Genomic DNA, 13,431 nt, shown 5'->3' with positions numbered 1-13,431 from the left:
CATTCTTCCCTGAGCCAATTCCAGCACAACCACTTACAGGACTGGCATTAAGCAGCCTAATTTCACTGCTCAGATGGGCTTTTGCCCCTTAATTTGATCAAAGGAAAGTTCCATTTGTCCAAGTTTGTAATGGAATGGAGACATTAATCTTTCTTGTACAACTGTTGGCCAGGAAGATCCACTATCTCGAGTGGGAAATGTTGGGAGACAACTGAGGCAACAGTTTAAATCCAAAAACAGGCTTTAAGGCATTCACTAAATTGAGAATGATCCTAATTTTATGCCTTTTAAGGAAAGTCTGGAAGAGGAAATCTAGAAGAATAATTAAAGGTAGTGGGGGTTTTGTGGAGATTCTTGTCACTAAACACCCCGATGTGCAGCCCCAAATCTCAGCTTTGCTGAGGCACCTCTGTAGAATTAAACCTGCAGTTTGCAGGTGTCTGTGATGACCTGGAGGTTTTCATTTGTGCCAGAAACCAGTCCCCTCACCCACAGGTCCTGGTTGGAGCTTGGAAGGGACACAGCTCACTGCATTTTGGGGGTTCAAGGAACAGATCAGAAAAAAATCTTAAAACCAGGTGAAAGACTAAAGCAGGTCCTGGAGTTGCTTTAAAGAGTATCAAAACCAGGGAGAGAATTGAGGGTTTAAAGGCAGCTTAAAAACTTTAACATGATTAAATGTTCCAGCTCCTGCTCTCACTTGGGAATTCAGATTGTCAAAAAATGGAGAGAAACTGGAAAGCAGGAGAGGCACAAACAAGACTTTGTAACAAAGTGTAGAAATCTATCACTGCTCAAATTCCCTGTGCACTTAAGAGAATAAATCAAAACTGTCCCCTGGCAGTTTAAGACCCTTCAGCTACACTGTTCTCCTTCAGATCCTACCTTTCCTTTGGACCAGCCCATCTTTTCCAGCATCTTCTGGCCAAATTTGGAATCATCGTTGCTCCAAGCGCTGTTCCGTGGATCCACGGACCACTTCTGCTTTCTCCGGGCTGCAGCAGGAAAGGAAAATTCAAACAGGCTCTACTGGCATTCCCAGAGAGTTCTTGGTATTGAATCAGTCCAACCAAAGCTCTTCATTGCAAAAAAAAACCATCCAGAACTTATGCCAGACTCAATATATTTTAGGGGTTAATTTTACTAAATGAAAAAACTCAACAACAATAAAAGCCCAGTGAAAATATTAATTATTAATGGGAAGATGCCAAAGGAGGATTGCTGTGGAAGTTGCTGTCCCTCAGGATGCAGTTCAGGGAGGCTTTAAGGATTACCATTTAGGTGTGAATTCCATATTTATTCCAATTTTGTTTTACATCTGGCTTCAGCATGGAGTCTACATAGGAGAAGATTATGATGCTGCTTTCCCAGTGCTGGACAAAATCAATTCTCCAGGCTTCCCTTTAACCAGAACCCAGAAATTTTAATATCTGGCTTCCTAACAAAAGCCAAATGAAAAATCCAATATAAGTGCTCAGAGAAAGGGAATGACAGAACAGAAACCCATGGGATTTCAGCTTTTGGACTTCTCAAAAATGGTTTATGGGGAAACTGAAAAGCTGCCAGAAATTATTGCAGGAGCTAAGTGATCCAAGGAAGAATCAAGGCTCCTTTGTCCTATGTGGATTCCTAAAGAAATTACAGATTCCCAGACCCACATGTTGCTTTTCCCACCAGGAACAGCTTCCTTGAAATCAAGGAAGAGCAGCCAGCCCAGTTAACCAGTCACTTGAAGTGTGCACCTAAGCCCAGGCAGGAAGAGAACCTAAATAAACAAGACAAACAAAGAATGGGAGACAGGAAGATCACAAACTTCATTAAACACCATGGGAAATGCTGGATCAAAAATGACCGGTTAACCCAAGGCCACACAAGGCAGGGAGAAGCCAAATCCAATGAGGTGTTTTCAATGCAATCAGGAAGTCATCGTTCCCTAAAAGACAAGATTTGGGATTTGGGCCAGAGGGACTGAATATTACAGGGATGTTTGACTCATTTTTTGCCCAGTTTTGTTTCGTTTTTAAGGAACTAAGACTGTCAGAATTCAAGGTGGGGGCTTTTTTTATCCCACTTCCGAAACTTTGAAGCTCCAAACAGTCCATAAACAGTTTTTAACTGGGTTAAAGGCCCGAGGGCTGTGAGGGGAATCCAACCTTTGCCTGGTTCACTTCTCTACAGGAAACCACTTATTAACCTCAGGGGCTATGGCTGACCCTGGATCCCTGCAAGTGCCCACGTCCAGGCTGGATGGGTTTGGAGCAGCCTGGGATGGTGGGAAGTGTCCCTGCCCATGGCAGGGGGTGGAATGGGATGGGCTTTAAGGTCCCTTCCACCCCAAACCATCCTGGGGTTCTGTGACTGAATAAATGTCATAGTTTAAATTTACAGATCTTTTTTTTCCTGCTGTTCAGTTGATCTGGATTTATTTTTTGAGGATCCTGGGATTTTGTGATTATTCCCACCAAGAAACCTTGAGAGCACCAACTCCTCCCAGGCCAGCCTGTGGTGGCAAGAAAAGATGGGGAACCAGCACTGTGGTCTGTGATTTTAAACCTCCAAATAAACTGGGATTCCCTGCTGCCCCATGGAGAACCACAGGGCTCAGCCTGAGAAAAGGAGGCTCAGGAGGGACCTTCTGGCTCTGCACAACTCCCTGACAGGAGGGGATAGCCAGGGGGGATCAGGCTCTGCTCCCAGGGAAAAGGGACAGGAGGAGAGGAAATGGCCTCAAGTTATGCCAGGGGAGGTTTACATTGAACATGAGGGAAAAAAATTCTTCTTGAAAAAGGTGATCAGACATTGGAACAGCTCCCCAGGGCAGTGGTGGAGTCCCCATCCTTGGAGGGACTTCAAAGCCCTGTGGATGTGGCACTTGGGGACACGGCTCAGTGGTGGCCCTGGCAGTGCTGGGGAATGCTTGGAGATCTTTTCCAAGCTCGGTGATTCTGGTTCAAGGGTTCCAGCAGATCTTACATTCCCCAGCTGAGCAGCTGCTCTTCTTTTCAATCACAGCTTTAAAAGCGAATTTCTCTGGTTTTTCCTGAATATCTCTCCCTGTGGAGAAGCCCCTGAGATGTTCTGCTCCCAGGAAGTTGTTGGTAACAAAGCACAAGGGCATCAAACACAAGTATTTCTTGAAATTAAGAGACATTTACTTTCCCAGCACTTTTAATCTAAGCATTGCAGCCTTCAAAGCTACACTGTGGGATTAATCCTCATGTTTCTGCCAGGTTAACATACTCTGATTTTTAAATAAGGTGAAAAAACCCCAAACAAACTTGCTTTTATCTTTAGAGAAGTATTTAAGATAGCCAGGAACAGCTCCATGCTATCTACAGAAAACATAAAATCATCTCTCCTTTCCAAAGAAATAACAAAATCATCTCTCCTTTCCAAAGAAATAACAAAATCCACTAATTAGTCAATAATTTATCAGAAACGTAAATTTGTTTACTGATGTCTTTAGAGTGGTAGAGAAAACCAGGTACAAGATTCAGCTCCTAATTTAACACCAATTTTCTGGGCTGCTTCAAAAACAATACCACAGACAGTGATGGAACTCTGGGAGAGCAGCACCATCCAGTGGAGAAAATCCTAATTTCTTTAGGGAATCACAGAGGTTGGAACATACCCATGAGATCACCGGGTCTAAGCATTTCCCAGCACTGCCAAGGCCACCACTGCCCCATGTCCCCAAGTGCCACATCCATAGGGCTTTTAAATACCTCCAGAGATGGGGATTGTCCAGCCCTGGGCAGCTGTGCCAGGGCTGGACAACTCAACTCCTTCACTCAGATATTCTATGATCTGGAAAAGATCCATTACTAATCCCTTTTCCAAGATGAATTCTAAGTCTGGAGTATATTTTTAGTCATAATTTCTGAAAGTTCCCACCCAAACCCCTGCTGTGTGCCCAGAGATGGTCTGGGAGCACAAGAAGGACAAAGCTCTGGAGCCAGGCTGGGAGAGCTGGGGGTGCTCACCTGGAGAAGGGATGGATCCAGAGAGACCTGAGAGTGCCTAAAGGGGCTCCGGAGAGCTGGAGAGGGACTGGAGACAAGGGATGGAGAGACAGGACACAGGGAATGGCTTCCCACTGCCAGAGGGCAGGGATACATGGGATATTGGGAAGGAATTGTTCCCTGTGAGGGTGGGCAGGCCCTGGCACAGGGTGCCCAGAGAAGCTGTGGCTGCCCCTGGATCCCTGGAAGTGTCCAAGGCCAGGGCAGACAGGGCTTGGAGCAGCCTGGGATAGAGGAAGGTGTCCCTGCCCATGGCAGGGGGTGGAACTGGATGAGCTGCAAGGTTCCTTCCACTCCAAATGAGTCCATTATTGGTATGTCCAATTAAAATAATTAACAAATTTTGAAAAAATGACACCAAAGTTTGCACCAAAAATACCTTAAAATTCCATGTGCAAATGCAATTTCTTTCCCTAAAATCAGATCTTTATTTCCCACTGTACACCATATTTGTCATTTGTAATGTCCATATTTCCTGTAGCCCAGCAAAGAAATTCACCAGACCCTGAGCTCTTGTTCAAGGGTGTCCTGTCAGAAATGGGGAGCCCAACTTCTCAATCCCCTCAGAGGCAAAACTGAAGCTCTTTGTTTCCAATACCAGGGAAATTTCAACAAAATTCACTGAATTATGGAATATCCTGAGCTGGAAGGGACCCATAAGGATCATCCTGTCCAACTCCTGGCCCTGCACAGACACCTCAATAATCCCCCTTGTGCATCCCTGAGAGCATTGTCCAAACTCTCCTGGAGCTCTGGCAACCTTGGGAATGCCACCATTCCCTGGGGAGCTGTTCCAGTGCCCCAGCACCCTCTGGGGAAGAACCTTTCCCTGATCTCCACCCTAAACCTGACACAGCCCCAGCCATTCCTGGCTCCTGTCCCTGCCACAGGGAACAGAAATTGGAGCTGTCCCTCAGGAGAAGCTGCAGCCCTGGTGAGCTCTGACTGTGAGAAACGCAGGCTCAGAGATAAAGATGGACACAGAGTTGGATTTAAGGCCTTGGAGAAGGCCTGAAGCTTTAGAATGGAGTACTGAAACAGACACAAAATAAGAATAAAGATTTGTCGTTTAAGGAGAAATATTAAGCAAGCAGAAATAGACCTCATATAAGTGAACAAATATGCTAAGCAAGATAGTAGAAAATTCAAATTTGACAAGAGAACTTGTTATAGAGCTCATAAAAAGTGGAAGATACAGCAGTAAGTTTCTGTAGTTATATGACAGAAATTATAGATAGATATTTATGATGTCTATAATGACAGATACGATATTTATATTTTTCTATGGATAGAAAAAGATGAATTGGGGTAAATCATGTAAAATGCAGTGATTAGCAACTGATTATGAAGATGCTAGTGAACTTTGTGGAAGCAGCTGACTGGATAAGAAATAAGAAATTTGGATAATAAATGCCTTATAAAAGGCATTGTAACTAGACTTACAATGGTTTCTGATGTGATGGCTTTGGATGTAACAACCTCACAGTCTCACCCTTCCATGACTGATTTGGCAATAAATCATATTTTAAACTCTTCAGTCAACCCCATCTTTCTGCAGCCCCAACATCTGACCTTGGTGCCCTCCTGAACAAACCCAGTGCCCTTGGTCACTGCTCATTTGGTCCCTCCAGACCCTTCCCCACCTCCAAACCCTCTTCTGGAGGGTCCCTAAAAGCTGGAGATTGGCACAGGCTGAGCTCAGCCTCAGCTGTGCCCCAGAAATGACCCAAGCCCTGAACCCAGCACCAACACCTGGCCCTGCTGCATCCCCTGGGTGTCCCCAGCACCCACAGCCCCGGGCTGGAGGTGTCTCCCCTCAAACACATGTCCAGTAATGGCCCCGAGCCACTGACAGGATGAGCCGTCCCTAAAGGTGTCCAAGGGACATTCCCGCTGCTCCTGCCCTGGGACACACAGACCCCACAAAGAACCCCCCTGCACCCCCTAATTCTGCCCCAATGCCCCCCTGGAATCCCTTCCCAGCCCTCCCAGCCTCCAGGTCCCACCTTCTCCTTAACCCTGGGACCCTCTGGGTTTCCCTTCCTGCCTTTCCCAGCCCCCAGACCCTCAATTTCTCACCCCCAGGGACCCTTGGACCGCCTCCTCTGCCTCAGCCCAGGCCTCCCAGCCCCCCTTTTCCTCGGCTCTAGGATCCCCCACACTTCCATCCTGCCTTTCCCAGACCCCAATCCCCTCGGTCTCCAACATCGAGGACCTCCTGAGCACCTTTTGCCGCCCCGGCCTGGGTCTGCCAGCTCCCAGACCCCCCCCCCCCTCCCCGTTTTTCCACACTGGGTTCCTCCGAACCCCCATTCCTGCCTTTCCCACCCTCAGCTCCCCGATTTTTCAACATCGAGAGCCCCTGAACCTTTTTCCCGGCCATCCCGGGGTCTCCCCACCCCACGACTCCCCTTCCCCTGACACAGAGCATCCCATTTCCTGGGCGGAGGGACCCCTCATCCCACCTCTCCCAGTCCCTGCACTGCCCTTGCCTTAACTCTGGAACCCCCCGAACCCCTTCATCCGGCCCTGGGACTCCCCCGCACCCATCGGGAGGGGCAGCGCGGCCTGGAGCCCTCAGGCAGGGCTGTGGGGAGGGTGTGAGGCCGCTCCCGGGGCACCGCCTCGTCCCCACTCCCGCAGCATTCCCGCCTCATTCCCGCCTGGATCGGCACTCACGCTCCGCCAGCATCGCCATCTTGGGGGCCTTCCTTCATGCAGGGGACTTTCGTGATCTCCGGCGCATAAAAAGGGCGGCGTGACTAGCGCCTGATTAAAAAAAGTTTTAAACCAGGCGAGCGCGGGAGCCACTAAAGTGAAAATAAAGAAAGGAAAGTAAAGTTTGCAAATTTGCTACAATTCTAATTGTGAAAAATGAGTATTATATGACTGGCTTTTCGCAAATATTAAAATGTATATTATATGTGTTATGTCAGCAAGTTGTGCTGTACGAGTTTTTTTTAAGTAGTGTGTTAAATATATTTTTAGGTTATAACATAATGTTAAAATAGAAACTATGTTAGATATTTTTTAAAGAAAGGACTTGCAGCGAGATAGCAGCCACAGGACACCTGAATCTTTCAGAGAAAGAATTTATTGGTCCCTCATCAGAAGAAACGAACTTCTTCCCGCCTCACTCAGCCATGAAGACGCCGTCAGGGTTAAGAGAAAGAAGCTGACACTGACCAGACAGACTCCTTTGTTTGAATGGAATTTATGCATCATGTATGAGGTGTATGAATATGCAACAGGCTGTTGTTTTTAAGGGTCAATCCTCTGTTAATGTGTGTCCTTTTTCGGGCTTGTGCTGCCCAGAAAAAGGTACCTGGATGTCTGTAACTCTTTATTTCTATTGTCTCATATTGTCCTAATCCAAATTGTCCAAATTTTTATTACTCTAATTATATTGCCATTTTAATAACCATTTCATTACTATTAAACTTTTAAAATTTTAAAAACAAGTGATTGGTGTTTTTCACCAGGGAGATGCTCCAGTCCCTCCACCATCCTTGTTGCTGGGCCTGCTCCAGGAGCTCCGTGTCCCTCCTGCCCTGAGGAGCCCAGAGCTGGACACAGCTCCCCAGATGTGCCTCACAGGGCTGAGCAGGGGGGCAGGATCACTCCCTGACCTGCTGGAAATGCTCTTCCTGGAGCACCCCTGGATCACTTTGGCTTTCTTTGCCCTCTGGGTGCTGCTGGTCAAGGACACCTTCCACCATCCCAGGCTGCTCCAGCCTGGCCTTGGACACTTCCAGGGATCCAGGGACAGCCACAGCTTCTCTGGGCACCTGGCCAGGGCCTCACCACCCTCACAGGGAACAATTTCTTCCCAATATCCCATCTATCCCTGCCTTCTGGCAGTGGGAATCCATTCCCTGTGTCCTGTCCCTCCATCCTTTGTCCCCAGTCCCTCTCCAGCTGTCCTTCAGGTACTGGGAGGCCACGATTAGGACACCCCAAAGTTTCTCTTCTCCAGGCTGAACAAGCCAAATTCCCTCAGCCTTTCCTCACAGAGAGGATCCGGACAGATTTCCCACTGCTCTTTCTCCATCCACACTCCCACCTGGATGGCTGCTGGGTTGCAGCTCCCCAGCTCAGCTTTTCCCACTGCCTTGCCTCTGTGCCTTTGGATTTATGTTACAGTTCCCTGTTTGCTTTGGGAACACTGTGCAAGACAGTTTTTACAAGGTTTTTTGTCGTTTTTTTGTAGACAAAGCAAACAAATACTATATCTGTGTCTGTTCCTCTGTAAGGCCCATTCTGTCTGTCAGCAAGGTTACATTGGTACAGTGGAGCTCGATCCTGGCAAATGTCTAAATTTATAATTAGCTTGGTGATTTATTTTTAATAATTCATATTCAGGTCCTATTAAACTGGCTGCTCTGGCTGTCCCACTTCCTCCTTTAAACAAGGGTATTGAACTGGTCCTTTTATACCTTTCTGAGCCATATCCCACTGCCAGGAATCCTCACAGGGTTTGTTCTCCCCAGACTTTATTGCCAGTTCTCTGCACTTTCAGGTCACATTCATCAGGCTCGACTGATGTGAAAACAGATAAATACTGCCCAGACCTTCACTTTGTGGCAGAGAGATATTTTCCTGTTCAAAAGTTTCACTTAGCACTTTTCTCCAGGAGGAAATCCTTGGAGATCCCAATCAACCATAAAGAGCCTTCTTTCTGTGTTCCTAGAGTCACACAGGATCACAGAATCACGGAATCATTCAGGTTGGAAAAGGCCTCCAAGGTCACTGAGTCCAAGCTGTGACTGATCCCCACCTTGTCCCCAACCCAGAGCACCGAGTGCCACATCCAGTCCTTCCTTGGACACCTCCAGGGATGGGGACTCCAAATCTCCCGGGGCAGCCACTTCCAATGCCTGACCACCCTTTCCATGAAGAAATTCCTCCTGATGTGCAAGCTGAACTGAAATAGGAGTCTCTTTGAGTTAGGTTTTATAAGCTTTTGGAGATTTATTTCACATTTAAGATAGCTTAGCTACTTTAGAAGGCATAAAATCAGTAGGAAGGCTTTTGTGGTAGTGTTGGAAACAAAAAGGTTTTAATAAAAGGCAAAATAACAAACTCTTTATAAAGAAAAACCGATTTAGGTGCAAGAGGCCCTCTTGCCCCTAGTAAAACACCTCAGAAAAGGGATTAGTTTCTTTGTTCTCTTCTTATTTTCTAGTAAATTGCCCAGGCAGGACTTTTTGGCTTTTGTCCAATTAGCTATCCTTAAGTTTGAGGTGAAGTCCCCCAAGTCCTATGAGGTGTCTTTTCACCTCATTGAAGAGAGAAACTTTTAGACTTATTTCCTTTTTAAGGGGACAAAGGATAGTTTTGTCACTCCATCAGCAAGGGACACATTCCTACACTGAACCTCCCCTGGCATAATTTGAGGCCCTGTTCCCTGGGAGCAGAGCCCAACACCCCCGGCTGTCCCCTTCTGTCAGGGAGCTGTGCAGAGACACAAGGTCTCCCCTGAGCCTCCTTTTCTCCAGGCTGAGTGCCTTTCCCAGCTCCCTCAGCCCCTCCTGGTGCTCCAGCCCCTTCCCCAGCTCTGTGTCACCTCATCTGCTTTCCAGTGCTCACAGGTCACTCACCAGCATCCTCACAGAATCACTCAGGTTGGAAAAAACTTCCAAATCCAACCATTGCCAGCACTGCCAAGGCCACCACTGCCCCATGTCACCAAGTGCTACATCCACTTGGCTTTTGAATCTCTCCAGGGATGGGGATTCCAGCAGTGCCCTGGGCAGCCTGTTCCAATGTTTGACCACCCTTTCAGTGAAGAAATTTCCCCTCATATCCAATCTAAACCTCCTCTGGCACAATTTGAGGCCATTTCCTCCTCATCTGAGGGAATTGTAGGAAGTCTCCTCCTCCCCTTCCACCACCCCCCAGGCATTCTCTGTAGTGGCCACACTTTGCAGTCATCTGGATTTGAAATAAAAGAATTTATCCCTCCCTTATCCTTCCACCGGTATTCCCTGATCCAAGTACCCTTCCTGGCAGCAGCAGCAATTTCCATGAATTATACCTCTAAGATCTTTTATACACCAATGAAATTGTACTGTGTCGAGTGTTTGGATGGTGAGTTGTGTGATCCATTTCACACCAGCCAAATTCTGCTCTGGTTTTAGTTTTGGAGAGGTTTAAGTCCTCTGGCTGAGAGCTGAGTGCTGTATTTGATCGCTCCCATAGGGAGCAGCATTCCCCACGTTTGGAACAGCTTTGCTGTGGTATAAAGACATCACTGGAGGTGGCAAATGTGAAGTAATTTCTGTTAAAGGATGCCTTGACGTTGAGATTTTTCTCTTGTTTGGTTTTGAAACTTAATATTCGGCTGCATCAGAGCACTTCTGCCTCCAGAGCTCTCACTCCTGGCTGGCAGAGAATCTCAACTGCAAACACAACGGAGGTCGTACTTGATTTAATTATTATTTAATATTTGCTTAATGGGAAGCTTGAGGTCAAGGTCCAAATTGTCCAACACATCTCTTGCAAATTAGGAGTTTATAAAACAATTAAGTTCACGAATATGCATAGGAGCAGTGAAATTAAGCCGAGAAAAGGTTCCATCCGAGGGCAGTGTGTGTTTCCCAGTTACATTCCTGACTAAAAGCTGATGTCACAGGAAAGAAAAATGTATGAATGCTTGGATATATGTTTTCTGCTATGGGTTATTCCAGCCCTCTGAGAAAATAGCCTAAAATCCTGTTTCCAGTGTTCTTGGAGAGGTTGAGATGTAGCTCTGCTCTGGAAAATAAAAGGATAAAGATGCCTGGTGGGCATTTCATTTGGAGTTCTTCCTTGGAAAGAGCTGTTTCCCGTAAGCCAGCCCCACAGGGATCACCCAGGGCTCGGAGTCTGAGCAGGGAATTTTCCTCCCTGCACGTCCTTACCCATTGCTGTCAGCCCCAGAGTCCCTCCAGGCTTTGGGGGATTCCTTTGGTGCCGGCTCCCAGGCTGGGTTGGGGTCATGGGGGAAGATCCAGCTGGGATGAACAGAGTCAGCAACACGGGAATTGGAACAGCAGGAAAGTGGAGGGGGGGTTGGAAGCACTTCTGAGCCTGATACTCACCTTGCCAACCCTTTTCCATCTGGAGGAGACCCCTGGGAGGAGAGAATTACATTTCCCAGCTAAGAAGCAGCTCTGTGCCCTGCAGAAAGGCCCCATTCCAATGCCCCATTGTTACTATGATATTTTCTGAAAAATCCCTTTGCCAGGATTTTTTCTCATGGGAAGTTGGGAAGCTTCAGCTTCTCCATGTTTTACTGTTTTGGAATGTGATTTGGAGAATTGTTTATTCAGCATGCGAATTGTTTTAACTTAATGACCAATCAAAGCTAGCTGTGCTGGACTCTCTGAGGAGTCACAGGTTTTTATTATTCATTCTTTTCCAGCCTTCTGATGTATCCTTTTCTCTATTTCTTTAGTATAGTTTTAGTATAGCATTCTTAATATAATATATATCATAAAATAATAAATCAGGCTTCTGAAGAATATGGAGTCAGATTCCTCATCACTTTCCTCGTCCTGGGGACCTCCAAACACCACACCCCCATAAACCAGGGAGATGTAAGGAGGGAGAGGCGGCCAGGAAAAGAAAAGTGGGGGAAAAAGGAGGAGGAAAGCAAGGAAAGAAATAGGATGTGAGTCCCGGCTGTGCAACAAGTCGTTTGTGAGGCAAATCAGCCTCTGTTGTGTGATAAATGGCCTGAGGCCTTGCTGGAAATGCTTATTGAGGGAGTCCTGGGAGAGGTATGATGGAAGCACTAGGGACAAGGACTGCCTGGAGACCTTAAAACGACAAGACAGCTTTGACTTCGGACACTGATTCGAGGGAGCACACGGATTAGAGGTGAGCTCTGGTGGGAGAAGTCGCCCATCAAGCGCCAGGCAGGGAGCAGGAGATTAACAAGGTGTGACCCACGGAGCCAAGGATGTCACAACGAGTGCCCGCAGCCGGGAGACGAGGGGTTCAAAGAACAGCTACTGGGGCACTGAGGAGCGCGAACAGGCTCAGGGAGAGGGGGTGCTGTTCCTGGAAGTGCTGCCAGCACAGAGCTCGGCAGTGCTGGGCAGTGGCTGGCTGGGAACGCTGGAGGGAGCATGGTGAAAGAGTCAGCAGAGAGGAATTCTGATGATTTTCCTTCTATTCCATGAGTGCAGTGTGTTTATATTCTTATTATTGCTCTTGTTGTTTCATCAGCCTGGGCTTTTTGGGATCATGAAAACATGGGATGGTTTGGGTTGGAAGGGATCTTAAAGCTCATCATATTCCTCCTCCTGCCATGGGCAGAGACACCTTCCACTATTCCAGGTTGCTCCAACCTGGCCTTGGTCTCACCTTGATGTAGGTGAGGAGGTGAAAAGCCCATAAGAAGCATTGACAGGAGACTGAAGGCTTTGCAGGTTTCTTGTTTTCAGTTTTTCCAGTGAAATCTGGAGTGAATTTAATGACGAGGGTTTGGGAGTAGGAAGAAAATTGATGTATCCACTTGGAGGTTTGTAGCTCAGGGAAAGGTCAGCCTGGAAATTTTGAGAACTGTCATGTAACAGCCTTTGAATCAGTAATGATCATACTGGGAGGAAGGGTGGTGGAGTTCAGGGAATCGTGGAGGAGCCACTTTGCCTCCAGTCCCTGGGAAAACCCTGCAGAAGTTCTTCCATAAATGGTTCAATATTTGTGCACTGGAGGACAGCAGAGTGATGAAAAAACACCTGAATAATCCACTGGGGACCATCCTCCACAAACCAACCTAATTTTTGTCTCTGACCATGACACTGGTTTTGGTGACTAAGGGTCAAAAGGGAGCAAAACTTTTCATCTGGGCACCAGCTGAGTTGGGAAAGTGAGAATTACCAAGAGACACCAACACTGGGGGGATATAAAAAAGGAGAAGTAGTAAAGCTTGAAAATAACGAGTGAAATGAGAACCTTTAGTAAAAAACTGGTTCAAAAGAACCAATTCCCTTCTGGACCCATTACCTGTGGTGGAAGAGGATAATTGTTCCCAGTCCTGGAGATGGAAAAGCCTCACAGCTGTAACAGCGTGCCCATATCTGGCCACTGCACTTCAGGAAATCAGGGATGAGCCAGGTATGGAGCAGACAGGAGAGGAAGGGACACAAACAGATGATTGGAAAAGATGGTCTGAGGAAGAATTTGGATGAACTGGGCTTCTTTGGTCCAGAAATGAAAAGCACACAGGAGTTGCAGCAGTGCAGGCTGCTAGGGTTGGATTGGTTTCCTTGTGCACTGCCACCTGGAAAAGCAGAACCCAACATAATTGAGCATAATTCTCTGTTGGAGAACAGACAGGGTACAGAACACCTGGGAATGGCTAAGGGGTGCTGGGAGTGTCTTTTTTGATGGTCACATTTGTCATGGATGGACTGTTCCA

General features: G+C 47.1%; 1 protein-coding gene across 1 annotated transcript in view; it reads right to left on the bottom strand.

Annotated features, from left to right (window-relative positions):
* Positions 1-6,761, bottom strand: part of PINX1 (PIN2 (TERF1) interacting telomerase inhibitor 1) — a 61,333-nt gene extending 54,572 nt beyond the window's left edge. The window contains exons 1-2 of the mRNA XM_059843111.1: positions 6,702-6,761; positions 886-995 (exon numbers count right to left, since the gene is read on the bottom strand). Coding sequence (XP_059699094.1) covers positions 886-995; positions 6,702-6,720 — 129 coding nt within the window. The 5' untranslated portion in view covers positions 6,721-6,761. The remainder of the gene's footprint in view (positions 1-885; positions 996-6,701) is intronic.
* Positions 6,762-13,431: the final 6,670 nt, after the last annotated feature.

This window comes from Haemorhous mexicanus, chromosome 3, assembly GCF_027477595.1.
Source record: "Haemorhous mexicanus isolate bHaeMex1 chromosome 3, bHaeMex1.pri, whole genome shotgun sequence".
In the NCBI taxonomy this organism is placed as follows: Eukaryota; Metazoa; Chordata; class Aves; order Passeriformes; family Fringillidae; genus Haemorhous; species Haemorhous mexicanus.
The sequence above is the reverse complement of the archived record's forward strand: the minus strand, read 5'-3'. Positions and strand labels throughout refer to the sequence as shown.